Raw genomic sequence first — 20,288 nt, 5'->3', positions numbered from 1 at the left:
CATTTTTTATTACTTCCAATGTCATTAATTTTGTCCCCTTTAGTTTTAGCTGTCCGAGAAGGAGATGCAGACCCCTCAGTCCTAGGCCGTCATAACCAGCCGAAATGCTTTCACTACTTTCTCCCACGAGGAGGCAGTCTAATGGTGAATGCTGGCCTCACCGCTTGCCCCGCTTGAGACTTCTCTGAGCATCAGTTTTCTCATCTGTAAAGTGGGATAAAATCTCCTGGCCAATGAAGAAAATAAAAAAAGCCATGGGACATTAGGCTATTTGGTTCATGCTAGTCTACCTGGATCTCAATGTTATTTGAATGTTATATTGAATGTCCCGCCCATGTATGATGTGATCGCTGTAGTTTCATGAACAAGGCTTCAGAGAAGGGGTTCGCACACGATTTTGACATTAGCTACAGGTGGCCTTACTTACCTACAGCGGGACGGCTCTGTGCTCCTAGCAAGGATGGCTCCTTTTGTGAGAACAAGAAGCATATTTGACGTCTCAACCATGGTACACACACATATGTCTTTTCTCGATGATACTATTTTGAGTATAAAATGAACTTCAGTTCTTTAGGAGTTACCAGGAGATTCTGCCCTGGATTAGTTGTGATCCTAGTGATCTGGCGAGAGAGAGAAGTGGGCAATCTTGGCGAATCTGCTCACTACTGACCTCTGTAGGCCACGGGTCTCCAAAGTAGGGGGCACAGGAAAATCCCTGGTTGAGGAGAGGAAAATGCTGCCCCATTCTTTATATTCCCCTTAATCTACACAATTAGGTTAAGTCTTACTAATATGTAATATATGGATTGCTAGTGGCAGACATGTGTATTTTTATCAAAAATATTGTATAAATATGCACAAACACTGGGTCCGTGTGCTGGAGGCCAGCGTCACCTGGGATGTGGGCTCCACAGGTCGGATGGGCCCAGAAATCTGTACTTCAACAAGCAGAGGTAGGAAGTCTCCATCCTATTAAAATAGGTAAAAATTACAACCTTCTCCCAGCACTGGGGAGGAGTGATTGCATCCTTTGAAAGGAAAGGAGGATTAAAAGAGGAGACTACAGAGCGGATTTTTTAGCTTCTGTCACAAACACATGTAGGCAGAGGGATTCAGGTGCACGGAGCTGTATGCACGGGCTCCAAATTCAGACACAGAGGACCACCAAGCCAGGGGTGGGCTGGAAATAATCCACAAGGGAAATATGGGGTGACAGGTAGCTCTGACATCAGAACAGACTGCTGTCCTCATAGGACAAGGGAGAAAAGATTTATCCCCCCAGTGAACAACGTGGTTCAGTTCTATTCTTTTAGTTGCCCCCCACCGTTTCACTGAGTGATGCTTAGAAACTTTTTAAATGGGTCGGTGCCATCCAGGAGAGAATTATGCTGTTAAAACAGCCATCAGGAAATGGCCGCAGAGGGTCCCTGGGCTGTCCCGGGTCTCAAGGAGAGGTGTCCTAACTCTCCCAAGCAGAGAAGGGCGTGCCATCGAACCTGCCTCCTTCACCCTTATCCTTCAAACAGCACAGGATGGGAGGCCCACACCAGGCAGCATGAGGTAGTTCTCAGGCAGCAGCTCCGATGTGCCGGATCTCTCCACCCCTCCTGGTTCTCTCAAGAACAAAAGGACTTCTGTTTTCTCAGGAAGGCTTTAATTTCTCCTCCCAGCTGGGCACAGTGCTTGAAGTGGTGTCCATGACCCGGAAGCCACTCCCACTTTTACTGCCGCCTTCTTCTTCTTCTTTTTGGTGGTATCACTATCTCCATGTCCTGGATCACCCAACTCTCTAGAGCAGCTTTGGCCTTCTTAACCTTCTTCTTCTTTTCCTCCTTCACTCTCTCACTGCCGCTTTGGGGCTTTTACCACTTTGGTCACCACCTCTCTCTCTCTTTAATTAATTTGACAGAGAGCGAGAGAGCGCGTGCATGTGTGAGCTGGGGGAGGGACAGAGGTGGGGGGAGAGAGGGAGGGAGGGAGGGAGAGAGAGAGAGAGAGAGAGAGAGAGAGAGAAGCAGACTCCCCGCCGGATGCAGAGCCCAGTGCGGGGCTCAATCTCACAACCCCAGAGATCATGATCGGAGCCGAATTCAAGAGTCAGATATTCAGGCGACTGAGCCATGAAGCGCCCCTCTCTTTGCGGTCACTGTGGTCCACATATTCCTGCATCCTGGTGGCAGGCGTGCTGTCTGTGGCCTTGCCATGCTGAGCCAGAAGGCCCTGCTTGATCATCAGCCTCTTCTGACTTCCCTTGGACCTAAACCCCACTTCCCAGGGCAAGTGTGTCTCTCCATGTTTAGTCAGTCTCTTGATCTTGGCTGCCATACCCTGGTCTCAGGTAGAGATCACTGCTGTGGTCATTAATACAACAGCCATGCAGACTGCTTCCCCTTTGGTGGTGATGACCACCATCTCCTGAGTGACGTTGATGCCACCCTCAAACCAGAGAACCCCTAGAAGTATGATCTTTGCCCCATAGCGGATTGTGGTCACTGCGCTGTCTTTCGTCACTAGCCACTGATGAGAAGGCAGCAGCTTTTCCAAGGGTGAACAGCTGGCGGCACATAAGCCTCATCCCTGTGGCTGTCATGCAATCGCTGGGCATCGAGCACATCGGGCATTGCCACCAGATGGTCCTTTCTGCTCACGACCCCAGAATGAACCCTCTGAAGTTCCTGCATCTGACCACCCACTCCCAATAATGAAGTAAGGTGCACACACAGCATCTGAATATAGGTGCCAGCCTCACAACTCCAGCTTCCTAGTCTTCTTTCAGGATCATACTCGATCATCTTGCTCTTGCATATGGTCCGCACTCAGAGTTGCGTCTTTCCTGCAGCAATAAGTGGGCGTCCCTGGAATAAGGCACCTGTCAGAGTTCCTAGGGCCCCACAAAGTTGAGCGCTCCCTTCGAGAGCACTGTGTAACCGGACAATTCCCACATACTCTTTGCATGAACTCTGTTGGGATTTCAACGAGTGACTTGTTCTATGCACACGATTAAACAAGCCACTCCCATTGGGATCCAGAATTCCACTGCGTCCTGTCTTCTACACACAAAGCATCCACTGGATCCAGGCTACCACCTCATGGGAAGAGGGGTTGGAGGTGCTTGTCAAGATGAATGAAAGCTGTCCTAATATAGTCCCCAGTCTCCCACTTCAGAGTATTTGAACCACAAGGAAGAGGTGTATAGTGTGTCGTCCTCACATTTAGCTTATTAAAGTCCTTGAGCAACAGGGGCCACTGAGATGTGTCCATCTGAGCCACCTCGGACTCACGTGTGATTAGAAATTCTTCAGTGTGTTGTATTTATGCTACATCATCTTCTGGTGATGACTTCCGCTCCTTTTTCTTCTTACACTTCTTCGGCAAACTAAATACTTCCTCGTCCACCATGCTCGGGAAGTCTCCATTTTAAAGAACTCACTGGCAGTCCAGAGTAGCCAAGAAGTGTCATCGAGAGTCAGGCTTTGATGTTGTGTAACTGGGTTTATGGAGGCTGACGTGTGAGTGGCCACTCAATTACCATCTCTTTCTCTGTGCACACACACATTTGTGTGCACGTGTGCGCGCGCACACACACAGACAGACAGATACATGCACGATGCACTTTTTTCTTTACAGTCACACAAGAAGTACTGCCCTCTAGTTTACTCAGGCTCTGTTCTGTGTGAGTTCCAGCGGCTCTTAGAAACCACACCTAGTGCTGGGCTTGCTGTCTGTCCAGCACTAACTTGAGAAGCTGGTGGAAAACAGATTCCAGATGCTTACTGCAACAGAACTGATCAGAGAAGGCCATTGTAAATAATCCTGATGTGTCTGTTGACTGGGGAATACACTGCATAGTGTTCATATGACAGATTCTCTGTATCAGTTAAAATGAAAGGACTGGGGCAGGGGTAACCTACAGCTGTTGGGCTAGAGTGTGTTTGTGCGGCTCTTGAGCTCAGAATGGTTTCCCACATTTAAAGAGTGGGGAAAAACAAAAGAGAGAAACAACAACAAAAGAGCAACAAAAAGGAATATGTGACAAAGCTGATGTGGTCCACAGAGCCCAAAATATTTGCTGCCCAGCCCTTCCTGGTAAAAGTTTGCCAACCCCCAAATTAGGAGAACATAGAAGAACCTTGGAAATGCAATGTGGGGAGGAACAAAAGCAAGTTACAGAACATCATGCTCAGGATAACATGAATTACATAAAGTTTTATAAGCTGCACAAAATAGAACTATAAGTGGTGTGTGTGTGTGTGTGTGTGTGTGTGTGTGTGCGTGTGTGTGTAGTAAACATCTAAAATAACATCTGGGGACACCTGGGTGGCTCAGTCGGTTAAGCATCTGCTTTCGGCTCAGGTCATGATCTCAGTATCCTAGGATAAAGCCCCAAGTCAGGCTCCTTGCTCAGTGCAGAGTCTTCTCCATCTGCCCCTCCCCCTTGCTCATGTGTGTACACACACTCTCAAATAAATAAATAAAAATGTTTAAAAAATAAAAACCCAAAAATAACATCTGGACACACTCTAAGTCATTATAGTATTTTCTCCGGGGAGAAAGAATAGGAAATGAAACTGGGGAGAAAAACATAGGGGATTTCACCTTTATCTGTAATAGTTTATTTCTTGAAAAGAAAGGGAAAAGAAAGAAAAAAAGAAGAAAGAAAAAGGAGAAAAGAAAGGGAGGAATATATTTTCTTTCATCCACCTTTCTTCTTTCCATTTATCCATCCATCCACCCACCCAACCACCCATCCATCCATCCATCCACGCATCCATCCATCCATCCATTAATCCATCCATGCATCCATCCATCCACCCACCCAACCACCCATCCATCCATCCATCCATCCATCCATCCATCCACCCACCCATCCATCCATCCATCCATCCATCCATCCATCCACCCACCCATCCATCCATCCATCCATCCATCCATCCATCCATCCATCCACCCACCCACCCAACCACCCATCCATCCATCCATCCACGCATCTATCCATCCACGCATCCATCCATCCATTAATCCATCCATCCATTAATCCATCCATGCATCCATCTATCCATCCATCCATCCATCCATCCACCCACCCAACCACCCACCCATCCATCCATCCATCCATCCATCCATCCATCCATCCATCCATCCATCCATCCATTCTATCCACCCATTCACCCATCCATCCTTCTATCTGTCCATCCATCCATTTGTCCTTCCATCCCATTCATCCACCAAAGAGACACTTCTCGTTGTAAGATGTTCTCCTTAGCTCCGCCCCAGGATGCTGGCCCAGCACAGAGCTTTATACACAGTGAATGTCTGAGGTTGGAATGTGTGACTTCCTGTTGACCCCACTTACCACTGTCACTGGGAAGTCATAACTTCTGTTCCTTTTTTCCCCCAATAAGCAATTTCTCAAGTTCCCAATTCACACTTACACTTCTCAAAATATAAATACCAAAGCCCAAGAAGACGCGAACGGCCTTACCTACATGTGCATAATTGCTAAGGTTAACGTTGGGCTAGTACTCCATGCATAGGAAATATCTGATACACACATCTATTCATTTTATGCTCACTTTATATTACTCAGCATAACAATTCATTTGTTTAAAATAACGCTTCATTATATTACAGCCATTACTACCAGTCAGCGGGGAAAAAAAAGTATGAATTATGCATTTATCTCTTTTCCTACAGCCCAGCCTCCCTCCGTGAATTCTCATGACTGTTCTTAAAAAGGCAGAGTACCTACTTTAACCTTGCTGAAGATTCTTCTGCACAATGCAGAGAGAAATAAGGCTCTGGTAGACCAGTTCCCTAACGTGGCATGTTCTTATTAGCTTAAATTTGGTGTCATCAGCAGGGCGTTTTCTCGTCACCTGGTCTGTGGGTTGCCCTGAATGTCTTTGCACAACTCCCCAGACTGGCTGGCGGGGGGACGTGAAGATGCCTTCCAACAGTAGTTGGAACACTTTTACACAAAACACTATTATACAGGCATAAACCAAGAATGAATGCTTCCTCGGGAATGAATTTTTTGGAAAGCTCTATGGAAAACAGGGGCTCGGGGGAAGTTAGGTGTTCACACTTGTGCATGCGCCCGAGCTGGGCTACTTACAAGCCAGACTGAAGAGGGACATGAACAGGACTGAGGTCACGCTGAAGTGCAGGGCCCCCGCCGCGTTGCAGTCCACTTTGGAGTTCTTGCAGGAGCACACCTGTACCCTGAGGTCTGTGATGTTCGTCATGGGTGGTTTCCCTGAATCTGTCACCATGATGGGCAGGTGGTAGTTGGCTTTGTTCAGGTTTTGAAGCAGGCTTACCAGGGCATGCGTATCTGGGGGAGGCAAGGAGGACCTTCGTGAGAGAGGGTTAGACTTTCCCGAATAAAAGGGTGAGGTTTTGGCGATGAAAACCACACCAATCAGGCATTGTGTGTTGGTTCATAACCATGGGCACGTTTAAACTTAAATTCCTTAAAAATTCAAACTCATCTCCTCAGTTGTGCTAGCCACACCTCAAGTGTCCAGCAACCACGTGTGGCTGGTGGCTGTGGCATCCAATGGTGCCGGATAGAACATTCCATGGCCGAGGAGTCCTGTGGTTCAGTGCTGTGATAATCTATTTCTTTTTTTTTTTTTAAAGATTTTATTTATTTATTTTTGAGAGAGAGAATGAGAGATAGAGAGCACGAGAGGGAAGAGGGTCAGAAGGAGAAGCAGACTCCCTGCTGAGCAGGGAGCCGGATACGGGACTCGATCCCGGGACTCCAGGATCATGACCTGAGCCGAAGGCAGTCGCTTAACCAACTGAGCCACCCAGGCGCCCTGTGATAATCTATTTCAAGGGGACCCACTTTTGTGAAGGTGACAGCCTACTAAGAACTCCTCCCTGCAGATTTATTATGCCGATAAAACTATCTTTGCCAAGATCACATTCGACATCCAGAAAAACTGACTTAAAAACCCATTTTCCCATCATCACAGTGTGCACCTTAACTATATACAATTTTTATTTGTTAACTACACTACAATGAAGGTGCAAAAAAGTAAAAAAGAGAAAAAAATGAAATGATCAGCTGAAAGCATTTTTAAGAATCCAGAGTCAAATAATCAAAATAAATTCTTAGACCAAAAGAGAAAAAAAACAACAACCACTCCAAAACCATCTACTCACTCTAAACGTGGACACAACCCCTGGGTGTGGCCATGGGGACAGGTTCCATAGCCTACAGCTTTATTGGTCCTCAGCCACAGCTCTAGATCTGGGTGGGAATGGGACACACCACCCCAGCAGGGGCATTTCGGCCTCTGTTCGGTGGGAGTGTGTGCTATGAGCCCGGCCTTGGGCAGCATGCAAAAGTGGCCACCCCACCTGGCCCCTGTGTTTAGCCTTGGGCTCTTATCTTTTCAGTAACTCAGATGACTAGGGATTTTTTTTTTTTTAGAGAGAAAGAGAGAGAGGGAGCCCACGAGTGGGGGAAGGGGCAGAGGGAGAAGGAGCATCTCAGGCAGACTCCACAATGAACGTGGAGCCCGATGCGGGGTTCAGCCTCATACCCCTGAGATCATGACACGAGCCCAGCTGACTGAGCCACCCAGGTGCCATCCCCCCGCCCTTTTTTTTTGACTCTCCCCTCTCTGGGCATGAACAGTGCTAGGTGTTAAAAAAAAATACCAAAACTGGGACCAGGAAAAGAACTGAAAAGTCATCTATCTCTTAAATAAAACCATGAGGAAAACAGAGCAACAACACGAAAACAGAAACAGGTGAAGTGTCATCCTGACCAGAAGGAGAAGCAACAGAAATAACCAACGTGTGTAGTCACCCCAGTTGCGTGATGGGTTAATGCAAGGAACAATCTTCCCATCTCACTCATGTGGACGAGAAACTTGAGTAAGAAAGTTCCAGCTGGGACTCTCTGGAAAGAGCTGGTGGTGGTTATTCCAATCCACTGTAGCCGCAAAAACTAGCAAAGGAAGCGTGCTAACCCCTCAGACAAGAGGAGGGCTGTTTTAATTAAAAGTAATCAGCATAACAGAACTCATTCTTTAAAAAGCAATAAAATAGACAAACAGGCAAATGGAATCAAGAACAAGAGGAAGGCACTAATAAAATGAGATATGAGATAAGGCCATTCAATACATATGAGACTTTTTAATAGAAAATTTTATGCACAATTGTACAACCCATTTTCAAGACTTAATGGAATTAGTAATTCCCAATCCCCCTCGAAAATTCTACCGCTGGTGGATGAGGAGGGTACCCTGGCTGGGTCAGTTGCAGGGGAAGTTCGCTACTGGAGAGAGTGTGCATCCAGTGCGTGTGTTCTGGTTTTTTACTTTATTGCAAACCAAGGTGAACTTCGTGGTGAGTTCACATTTGCCACAGGGAGGGAAGCGGGTGCTTGTGGATATAGGGATGCCGTCTAATTCATCACGTGGGGAAAATGTCAGGCCGAGTTTTGAATTCCACCCTCCCACATGGAAAGGCTGGTAGAAAGGGACCTGGCTTGCAAGTCTCATAGGTGAAGGACAGGACAGATGCGTGACAATGTCATGGTCGAACATCAAAGCCACGGTTATTGCAAAGATACAGCTGATTTCGCGGAGGTCTCCCACGTAAAGCGCAAGATGGAGGGTTAGAGGCTAAGACTCTACAAAGATTGTTCTACCAGTGCAGCATGGAGGGCATAAGATGCAGAGCACGGGGGAAAGGAGAGAGGAGGAGGGAGGGACAGTGTGGGAAAGGAAGACAAGCCAGGGAAACGGGGCTTCAAAGCCAAAGGAGCAGCCACCGAACGTGTAACCCGACTTACTATTGATCTTGGAGACCTTCCAGACTTTATCGGGAACAGCCTGTTTGTGGATCTCAAATTTGAAAGGGTCTGTATTGGGGCGAAGGTCCTTATCTGATGCTCCCAAAATCACGACGCTGAGGTTTTTGGCATCATCACAGACTTCCGCGACTGTGGGGTAAATGAAGGGGGCGTTGTCGTTCACGTCCTCCAGGGTGATCAACAAAGTTCCGGTCCCAGTAGCAGGAGGGTTGCCTACGGGGAAGGAGGGAGAGGTTAGCAGGCAGCTGGGCCCAGGCCAGAGCGATCTGCCACAGTGCCCTCCTCCAGGGCACTTGACACCTTTATTATCGCTAATAGGCTTCGAACAGGACTGACCGAATAGCTTGCGTATTTGTATCAAGTCTAGTGGCCTTTTCTCATCTATAGAACTTTTGATTTAAATTCTTCCGCCTTTACCTAACTTAGGATGCAAAGCTTCTAGCACACAAGCCGTCCTAACACCCTGAAAGCAAGGAACGGGTATAATAAATAGGGCCTTTTCTCACTTAGCGAAGGAAACCTTTTATCTAAATAGCCAGGTGTTCACAGGTGTTGATGGTACACGGAGGACGGAGGCCTCATGAGAGAAGACCGGGTTTTGTATGTATGAAAAAGCTCTAACTGGGTAGATGACTGCAGAGAGAGAGAGAGAGAGAGCTAATCCAGGTTTTGAAGACTCAGAGTGAGTTTATTTACCTTTCCCTAAATTTATTTTTAATCACCTAGATATCAGAGGTTTTCTCTTGGGACCAAGCACTCACTAACAGTTCCTAATTTCTCTGAGAAAAGTTAGATCCAAATTCGCAGGCCACAAATCGCAAGCATACAGATTTGCCCTATTCCAAAAAGGATTCGGCGCACCTCTCAAATCCGGTACTCTAATTTTATGCCTAACCTAAGGTCTGGCTCCATTTTATTTTTCCTATCCTCAGGTGCACTTCCAAGCCCAATTTTATTTCACCTCACACTTTATTTCTGGAAACGCTCATCAAGTTTCAAGTTGAGTTCTGAATCACATGGGGGTTCGCAGGGTAGTGAGTATTTGAGCACCGGGTGCATGTGTCCAGGGCAAGACAAGGCGAGGTCTGACAGATTCTGCCGGTGAAGACATGGCGAGTCCTTTCCAGATTCAGGCTGGTTATTCCACCCTGACCTAGACGGTAAAAGGGCGAGTAGGCAGAGGTGGCCCTTGGGCAGGTGACACTAAGCACACGGGGCCAGGTATCTCCAGCCCTGTTGCTGAGGGGCCACTTGGAAGCTGCTTCCCAGCACTTTTGGGCCCCTCGGAGGGCCAGGCAGGAAGCCTCATCCCTCATTGGCCCAGAAGGACGTGAGAAGCTGTTCGGTGACAGCCTCCCGGGGGACGCAGGGAGGCCAGTGGGAAATGGACTATCACAGCTCCTACAAGTCTCCTGTGCCTACTGTTCTGGGAGGATCATAAGACATCTGCCAACACTCAGACTGGCTGTGGCTCAAGCCTTCTCTCCTGGCCTACGTGGGTGCAGGCCATGTCACCTGGCGCCATCACGGGCTGTTAGAGTGGAGGGAAGGAGCAAGGAGACAAGCCCTGAGATGTCTGGGAGAGCATGGGGCCTGACTTTCACAACCAGCTGCTGGTACTGAGTCTCCGGACCACACGAAGTCACCGGAGGTTTTTCAGAGAGGCAGTGGGTCAATCTGATCTGATTTTTAGAAACACACGTGGTATTGGCAGGAGATGTTGGACACTGGAGGCAGGGAGACCAGCGACAGATTGAAGCATGATGTGAGCAGTTTGAATAAGAAAGAAGTGTCTTGTTTTGGTGATCAGGCACTTGGATGAGGCTGCCGGGCGGGGAGGGGGGAGGAACTCCCCAAAACAGAAAGTAGTGGGGAGTGGAAAGACATGAGTTCAGCTCCAACTGTGCTAACAGCCCCTCAGATTCAGTGCACCCGTCTAGAAGCACGCAGAGCTTAGGAGACTTGCCGGCACTGGGTAGTGACTGAGGACCTGTCCGCACAGATGCTTTGAAAGGGTCCTAGCCAATCAGGTTACCCAACATGATAGGGCAGAAGGGCAGGGGGGTGGGGGCCTAGGAAAGCACAGCTGGTGGTTTGCAGAAGACAGAGGGGACGCAAATTGGAAGAGGAGGCAATGAACAGCTGTGAAATGGGTCATGATGCCCCACAGGAGAAGGGGTAAAGAGAAGCCATGTGATTTTGCGAGGAGAAGAGGACTGGTGACTTCTGTGGGAGAGGCGTCCACTGATGGGGAAGAAACCAGCTTGGAGGTCGCTGAGCAGTGAGTCATGAAGAAGTGAGAATAGACATTTTTTAGCGCGGCTGGTGGAACTTGATGTTATATATCAACACCCAATGACAGTTTCAGAGTAAACATTCCAATAAATATCTGCTAACATCGAAACACCACCGTCATCCATCAGCAGAAGGATGACTATTTCTAATGGTGGCCCGTCATCAACTTTTGTTGGAGCAAGAACTCAAAAGAAATGCATAATTACTTTGAGGTTGGTTTTTCACTGTCAGCTTTAGCCATTTGGTTGAATTTCTTTACTGAAAAATTATTTTCCCTTTTTTTTTATTGAATAATTGAATATCTCCGAGGAATCCATTATATTTTTTCGCTCTGAATATATTATGAAGTGCCGTCATTTGGTAGAATGGATGAAAAGGCATTATGAGTATTTGAAATATGGCCGTAAGAATCGGCCTCTCGTGAACTTAATTATACGACTGTCTTCATTTCCCCGTGTGCTATTCCCAGGCCAGTCTGGTGATGTCTTCTTCTGAAATCAAGGAAAATGAGCTTGTTTTTTTCATGGATAAGGTGAAGACCGGACTCTCAAACTTCTCAGGAAAATAGTCTCTCCCAGTTTACATCACAGGATGGAGAAAAAAATCACCATCCAAAATTCAGAGGCAATTCAAAATATGACTCTTCACAAGCCCATTTGGCTCCAGTAGTTCCGGCGGCCCAGGAAATATTGGAACTTCTGGGTTTCATGACACACAGAACCAAAGCATGATGGAAACTGGGCCCTCCTTCATGGATTTTCTACTTCAATAGGGGCAAAGCCTCAATTTGAGCAAAACTCCTAGGATATGGAGCTAGAATTTTGATTTCTCCTCCTTGCAGCTCCCCCAGAGGAGCCCATGGGCCACGTTCTCAGGGGAGCTGCTTACGGATCAGAGGACGTCCACCCTCCAAATGAGTGGAGGGATTTGCCTGCGGTTGCATGGGCTTCTGTCTTTATAGGTTAAGAGAAGGAAGGGCCCTGGAGAGAGGAACCATGCCTGGCAGTGGGTTTTAAATGGAATGGGAGGTGGGTTCCCCTTTGGGAATTTGATGAAGGTCATGGTCTTGCTTCCAGAGAAACACACCTTCCTCCATACTGAAGGTACTGCAGACCCTGTAAGTAGGGCTGAGTGCTTGGAGCAGGCAGCTGTTCAGGCAGCTGGCCTGGGACACCTTGGTTCATAGGTATTTTCTTTAATTTGATCTTATTCAGAATCCTGACCAAACAGGATTTCCACTTTAGCCAGAAAATACTGAGATTTTTCTGATAGGATCCATCACTCAGATGTTTTAAACATATATATACTTTATATCTTGTTAGTAAGAGACACAACTAAAAACATAGTGTAATCCTAATTAAAAATATATAATTAGAAATAGAAAAAGATTAGAAAGAAATATACCAAAGCCTAAATGGTGATTATCTCTCCAGGTAATTAACATTAAAATAATACTTTTCTTTTGTAAATTTTCTTTACAATAACCATGACCATTATAATAACCAGAAACAGAAATATAAATTCAAAAGTTATACAGGGATTTAAAAATATTTCACCGATTCTCCTTTCTTTTCTCTCACTCTTTTATTTGTTTTTACGATGAATTTATATTTGGGAAATTTACAGGGGTGTGCTTATCACCACCACCTAATTTTAGAACCTTGCTTCCATCACCCCAAAGAAAGAAACCCTGGGCCCATTTGTACTAACTCTCCATACCTACTTCCAGCTCTAGGCCACCACTGATGTACTTCCTTTCTCTACAGATTTGTGTTTTCTGGGCAAAATAGAGTACGTGGCCTTTCGTGTCTGGCTTCTTTCACTTGGCATCGTGTTTTGAGGTTTATCCATGCTGTTGCGTGAATCACTTCCTTCCTTTTTATGGCTGAATGATACTGCATTCCAGGGCCAGACCATGTTTTGATGGGCATATGGGTAGTTTCCCCTTTTTGTCTGATAGGAATAATGCTGCTGTGAACATCTGCATGGAAGGGACCATGTCTTCACATGTTGCAAAGCTCCAAATGCATGTTCTCAGGAGAGTCGCCTCAGAGGAGTAGGGTCCCTGGTCTCACCACCGTTGGATGGGCTGGCTTTGTATGCACAGAGCATTAGGATCTGACCAAGAACGTTCAGAGCTAGCTCTGCAAAATATAGGGAAGCAGGAGATTTTTCTAATCACTGGTCCCACACTGGTCTCCCTGAGCTGGGTCTAGAGGCATGTAGCATGGGTCCTACCTTGGGAATCATGAGTGCCAAGTGGTTTTATATGGGGAACAGGAAAGTGAGTTGGCCTACAGGAAGACTAAAATGCAGAAAAGGGGTGGGGTGGGTGGGAAGCAGGAAGCTCATTCCTGAGCCCCATGGGCTCTGAGTATCAGGACTGTTCTCCAGCCTGGTATATAACAGGCACTCAGTAGATTTTGAATTCATTTAGGTTGACTTGAAAAAGCTAATGATGAATTGCTCTTTCCAAACATACATCGTATATATTTCCATAGGTTTCCATCTCTATGTTGCTTCTACTCTGTGACCCTGCCTGTACTCCAGGCCTCCCTTGTCCCACCCAGGGGAGGGATGAAGGGTGTGTAGGATGGGGTCTATGGAACTGGGGCTCAGGGCAGGGAGCCCACAACCAGTGACAAGGAGAGAGAGACCTCAGCTGATGTCTCAAGGAAGCTTGAGGACTCCATTTTGGGAGGAAAATCAGGAGGATGTGTTGATTTAATAAGAGTTTAGATGTGGGCTCCTGAGAGAATGCGGGCACCCCGGCTAGTTTCTGAGGCTTGTTTGTAGGGGAAATAGGTGTGAGTGCAGCACTCTACTACGCCCCAAATTCCCTCCACTAAGCACCTGTGAGCAAATAAATGCCACATCTTTTACTTCATACGAACAGGCTTCTACATTTACTTGCACCTGTGCTTAAAAGTGAGCGTAAACCAGGGTTCTTCTAGAAAAGATGATCTTTTGTATTGTTGTGTTCAGCCCGTGTTCTATTTGTTTTGGCTTTTCAGCATCAGTATTTACCAATCTGTTTTGGCCTGTGCCCCATAAGCCAAGAATCGCGTTGCTTTTAAATTCATAAACATTTAGAAAATTGCTTTGTTAATGGAGACCTTGCCAATGTCATTGCACATTTAAAAAAAAATTAATAGTAAGCCAACCCAGAACCTGGCCAGAAAATAGATTTGCAAAATATACTGCCAGGTTTCCATGGGTAACACTTAAGGTAGAACCGAGGCAATTATTTGCCCAACTCAAACTTGAACGTTCTTTCACAGAAGATGGTAATCTGAAGTCTGGGCCGTCTTTAAAAAAATTCAACGTTTTGGCTTTTTTCGGTGTGTTTCCACTTTACTAACTTTAGGGAAAAGGAATACAAAAGAGGCGAAGAGTTGATTTGGAGGCCATGGTTAAACAGGCTGTTCTCATTTCATTCATTCAATCAGTAATCATGTACGTGGACTCTGCCCTGTGCCTGGCTGTACATACCTGTGCGGAAATCAGCGGCCCCTGGGCAGGAACAGATACGTAAACAGCTGCAGGACGGCGCCATCAAGGGTGGGAAGACGTGAGAGCTTGTGGCGTGGAATAACGTACTGCCTGGTGGTAGATCAGAAGGCTTTGGGAGGAGACGTACAGGAGATGGGGATACTTTTGGAGAGGGAGAAGTTGTTCTGGGAGGAGGAAATCGTATGGCTGTTTTGTGGGAAGCCGTTCAAAGACTTTAAAGCAGGAGAGCGGCTTTGGTAAAAGCAGAGGACAGTGCTGCAGGCACGGAAGGGGAGGACTTGCACGAGGCTCGGGGGCGCAGGAAGAGCAGCTGGGGGCCAGTGTTGTGGGGACAGGGGAGCAGGGGCTGGAGGGCTGGACTCAGGAGCCTGAGTGCACAGCACAGCGGGATTGGGATCCGTGGTGTATGAGCCTCAGGAGGATGGCTTCTGGCTGGCCTTGCTCATCCCCAAACTGGGAAATGGGGACTATAGAGGAGAACTAGCTAAGAGACACTTGGGCACGATGAACTGAGCTGACAAAGATGGCCAGCATTTCGGTGCCCACATTGGTTTCTTTTCCCAATGAATGTGTGAAAGCATTCTGCTTAAGAGAGTTGATTTGGCTGGTCAACATGGAAATGTCCTCCTGTCGGTAGAGTATTGCCTTAAATCTCCCCCATTCAGATGGAGGCATGATGCCCACGAGGAAGGCGGCATGTTCTGCCAATTTTCTTATGGCCCTACTCTGAGTAGAGGGCCCTGTGGCCCATCCCTTCCCTAGAAAAATGCTCAGACCTCCCCCAGGGCTGTCGTCAGGTGACGTTTTCTACTTGGCCTCAGACCAGTGAAGTGGTTTTGAAACGCTAAGTTTAGAAGATCAGTCCTTAACTCAGTTCAAGTCAGTTGACTTAACTCTTTGTTAGGTGTTTCACGAGATGCCGGGAACTTTGCATTCATGGTTTCCAGTCCTTACAACAACCCAGCAGGGAGGGAAACTGAGGCGGAGAAAGCGTAAGTCTCGCACTTATGGTGGTCCAAGGAAGTTGGGAAGCTGGCTCATGTCCAGATAGAGCAGAGCGCTGGGCCCCTCCTCTCTCCACAGACTATGCGTGCTGTCAGCAAACTCTGGGTGCAATCTCTCTATTACAAGATCTCAGGAGATTTTTATTGGGCCATTTTGTCAGTGACAAAATTGAAGCTAGTATTTTCAACGTGATTGATATTTTACTGGTACTTGAAGTAACGAGGAATGATGGCTCGGTCTTCAATTTATTTTTCTTCCTCACTTACGATAACAGCTGAGATAAGGGGCGTTAAACTGACTTAATTGGGCTGCCATCATAACTAATGGCTTGATTTTATCCAAACTAGCATATTTTAAGTAGAATTAATCTAAATGATCTTACTGCATCCCCCATGCAATCTAGAACTTGGTGGATCCACAAAAAGACAAAGACCACAGATCTAGGCATCTGTTTGAAGATCAGGTCCCTGCCCCACCCCCCCGCCCCCGTCCCTAGTTGGGGGCTCTTGCTTTTTGGTAGGCATTTCACGGTGGGGCTGAACAACATTTTTTCCCCCGCTTTTAGTCAATCTAAATGTACTTTGCACAGTATTTCAATTCTGAGTCTGTCACACGGGGGACTGAAGGAAAAGGCAGGTTGGGACATGATGTATCTTAGCCTATGAAAAATCATTATCTCAGTGGATTCCATTTTAATCTTACAGCTGTTCTGCCTGGTTCTATATCTGTGTCTTCTTGGGAACCCACCTCACATTTTTCACTGGCAGACTCAAATATACTTTATACAAGTTGCTAAGTCATGAGAACATGCTGCCGAGTTTAGTGATAATTTGTCTTGTTTTTATGTTATCCTTCTCTCTAGTCTTCAAAATGAAAATAGATAGGGAACGAGCCACTTCGATCATCATAGCAAGACTTAATATGGATGCTGAAGATAGTATGGGCTTCCTGGCTCCAACTATCTCATATGCACTGAGCTCCAGGAAGAACTAGGATGGGTCCCCCCCCCCCCCCGCCTCCTTTTGCCTTTAAACTCTCTGCATAGCAATGGGTGCTGGGAGAGAGGGCACTTGGACTCAACTGAAGCAAAATATTTGTCTTTGTGTTTGGAGTCACAACTTCGATCTTCTCTGAGGACCTAAGAGTCATCAGTAACACTCATGGAATGCTGAGGCATATACAATTTCAGAATAGAAGGAGGGGGAGAAAGATGAGGTTAGAGGTAAGAAGAAGAAAGGAAGTCCAGCCTAACAGAATTCTGAGCAAAAGATGGCGAGCTGGGAATCAGCAGCCGGTTCTGCCTTTCCTGCCCGTGACCATCCCCTGTGGGATTCCAGAACTCTTAGGAGAAATTGCTTGTGACAGTTTTCAGCCCACATAAGACAGTGAGACTAACATTTGGCCTTTCTGGTGATTACCTGAGCAGGAGCGATAATCACACAGGGATTGGCCCAGTGCTAATTGCTGCTGCTTGCCCTATTGTCAGCACATCCCCAAAGGGATTCCATCTTACTGCATTCCCGAATGTTCTCTCTCCATCTTGGTATTTTCCTTAACAGTTATTATCCCTCCCTCCAACAATTCTGTGTTCATTGAAGTCTTTAACAGAAGAGTTCCTGTGCTCTGAAGGCACTGTCTTAACCTTTTCAGAAAATCTGGACCACATAAGGTAAACGATGATATTCATCTCCAAAGATAAAATGCTTGCCAACATGAAAGGTCATACCTTATTAGTCTATAGGATTAAATGCTTTATACTTCTAATCACTTAACTGCAGCCAGTTCTGCTTTTAGCAAAACAGAAGCATTTCAGTTATAACGGAACCGCATTGTTAGGTGACTTGTAACTCATTGAGACTGTTAACAATTTATGAAAAGTGCCTTGTACATCCTTGACTGTCCTGTGGGGTACAACCTAGCCTCTATTCGTAGGGAAGGACTAACATGCCTTTCCTCCCCAAATTGTCTAAACCTGGGCCTTGTCGATACTATTGTGATGCATGATTCCAGGATCTATATAGACTGGCTTTGGGGCCCCAAGCAAATAGGTCCAAAGAATTTTTTTTTTTTTCTGTTAACTGCAGAAAGGTTTCCAGCCCTGCTTCTGACTGTCTTTTTATATTCCGCCAACCTGATCTCAGTCTCTAGTCTCAAAGAGGCACCTAAAAGAAAATTCTGTATTGGTGCTGCCTTGTCATTGTTCTCAACTGGATAAGCAGGGCTGTGTGTAGAAAAATAAGATGGTAGTACTTCTGCCTTTTGCAAAGGATCGTGGGGACCCAAGAATGTGAGCTTTGCTTTGTTCCCTCTGCAGACAACCTGCCTCTCACATTTCCTGGAGTATCAACCCATCAGCAGCTGAGACTGTCCTTCCATAGAGTGGTAGGAAGCCGAGAGTCTATCTCTAGGGTACACAGGTACTTGGAGAATACATGAATGGTTACAGCCCTCCTGGGGAAGGTACAGTGGACCAGGTACACACTCTCTGTGTAGTTGTGTGTTTTTCTGTTTAGTTTTTATTGAAATATAGGAACACTTATGTTTCTTTTTTTAATTTTTTTTAAAGATTTTATTTATTTGAGAGAGAGAGAGAGAGAGAAACAACACGAGAGGGGAAAGGGTCAGAGGGGGAGAAGCAGGCTCCCTGCTGAGCTGGGAGCCTGATGTGGGCCTCGATCCCAGGACTCCGGGATCGTGACCCGAGCCGAAGGCAGTTGCTTAACCAACTGAGCCACCCAGGTGCCCCAGAAACACTTATGTTTCTATAAATATACAGCTTGAAGAGTTTTCACAATCTGAACCCACCCATGTAGTCCAATATTAGAGGATCAGGAAACACATCCACCGGGTAATCTAGCAGTGATGATTAGTTTTGCTTGTGTTTGAGCTTTATATAGATGGAACCATTCAGGATGTGGTCTTCGGACCCAGCCTTTTTTGGTTCAATATTATGTTTGTGAGATTCATCCATGTTGCTGTGAAGAGTTGCAGATCGTTCATTCTCTATGTCATAGAGACTCATTTGGGTGAACGTTCCACAACTGACTTATTCTACTCTTATGGGGCATTTGAATAGTTTCCAGTTTGGGGGCTATTATGAATAATGCTGTTATTCACATTCTGGCACGTGCATTTTGGTGAACACACAGCCACAATTTTGTTGGATAAATAGGTAGGTGTGTAATTCCTGGATCATAGGGTGAACAAAGGTTCAGCCTTCATTGATACTTTCAGTTTCCAAAGTGTTTGTACCAAGTTACCCTTCCACCAGCCTGATAGGAGACTTCCAATTATTTTACATCCTTGCCAACTCTTGGTATGTTTCATCTTACCAGTTCAACTATTTTGCAGGTATGCCACAGTGCTGCTGCATTTCATTGTATTTTCTTGATTAATTTGTATTTTAAGTTATATCTATGTAAATTAATTTCTATTTCTTTGATTAATGAAGTTGTGCATCTCTTCTATGTTTATTGCCATTTGTTGTGAAGTACCTGTTCAAGTTCCTCCCCCATTTTGCTTTGGGTTGTGTCTTTTGCTTACAGACTGTAGGATTTCTTTGTATTGCAAGTATCTTCTACTTTGTAGATTACCTTTTTACTTTCTTTTTTTTTATTGCAAAAAAGAATTTTAATCTTTAATCTTTAGTTTGATTTAACATTGCTTTTAGTACGATGCTGACACCAGCTGTGCGGAAAGGGCTCTGGAGAGATGTTCATAGCAGCACACACCTGCGGCTCTTCTTCGGTTCGGGAGGCTCCAGGGCAGCCAGTATTGCTTCGTCAAATACATTCTTTAGGCCCTTCTGTGTGAGTGCAGAACACTCCACATACTTGACCGCCTTCAGGTCACGGGCCAGCTTTTCAGCAGTCTCTGGAGTGATAGGCTTCTGTTTGTTCCTGGCAGGTTTCTCAATCGTAGAGGGGTCATCTCGGAGATCAATTTGGGTCCCAACAAGCAAGAAAGGAGTCTTTGGACAATGGTGAGTTATTTCAGGCACCCACTTTTCCTTCACATTTTCAAATGAGGATGGAGAGACCACTGAAAAACAGACTAGAAATACATCTGTTTGTGGATAACTCAGCGGTCGTAATCTGTCATAATCCTCTTGCCCTGCAGTATCAAAAAGTCCAAGAGTATATGGCTCTCCACCAATCATAACTGTGACTGCATAGTTGTCAAAAACAGTGGGTACATACTCAGATGGAAATTTGTTTGTTGTGTAGGATATCAGAAGACATGTTTTACCAACGGCACCATCGCCCACAACAACACACTTAATTGTCTGCATTGCAGAAACAGTTTTGTATCCACTTTAAATATTTCAAATTCGATGATGACCTCAGCTTCTCCGCCGGGGCGTTGACAGCACTGCCACCTTTTTACTTTCTTAATGGTATCATTTGATGAACTGAAGTTCTTTTTTTTTTTAAGATTTTATTTATTTATTTGACAGAGAAAGACAGTGAGAGAGGGAACACAAACAGCGGGAGTGGGAGAGGGAGAAGTAGACTTCCTGCTGAGCAGGGAGCCCGATGCGGGGCTCAATCCCAGGACCCTGGGATCATGACCTGAGCCAAAGGCAGACGCTTAACGACTGAGCCACCCAGGTGCCCCATGATGAACTGAAGTTCTTAAT

General features: G+C 46.0%; 1 protein-coding gene and 2 pseudogenes across 1 annotated transcript in view; all 3 read right to left on the bottom strand.

Moving 5' to 3' along the window:
* Positions 1 to 2,097: 2,097 nt before the first annotated feature.
* Positions 2,098 to 3,399, bottom strand: LOC114203813 (H/ACA ribonucleoprotein complex subunit DKC1 pseudogene; annotated as a pseudogene).
* A 2,708-nt stretch (positions 3,400 to 6,107) lies between these two features.
* The window catches only part of CDH13 (cadherin 13), a 1,007,564-nt gene continuing 993,383 nt past the window's right edge, over positions 6,108 to 20,288 (bottom strand). Inside the window, exons 15-16 of the mRNA XM_088026921.1 lie at positions 8,816 to 9,049; positions 6,108 to 6,334 (exon numbers count right to left, since the gene is read on the bottom strand). Of these exons, the coding sequence (XP_087883047.1) occupies positions 6,108 to 6,334; positions 8,816 to 9,049 (461 nt within the window). The remainder of the gene's footprint in view (positions 6,335 to 8,815; positions 9,050 to 20,288) is intronic.
* LOC114203959 (cell division control protein 42 homolog pseudogene) lies at positions 19,267 to 20,002 on the bottom strand (annotated as a pseudogene).

Source organism: Eumetopias jubatus, unplaced genomic scaffold (genome assembly GCF_037043125.1).
Source record: "Eumetopias jubatus isolate StellerSeaLion01/CBP00866 unplaced genomic scaffold, mEumJub1_p1.0 scaffold_10, whole genome shotgun sequence".
NCBI lineage: Eukaryota > Metazoa > Chordata > Mammalia > Carnivora > Otariidae > Eumetopias > Eumetopias jubatus.
Note: the sequence above shows the minus strand (reverse complement) of the source record. Positions and strands in the feature narration are given on the sequence as shown.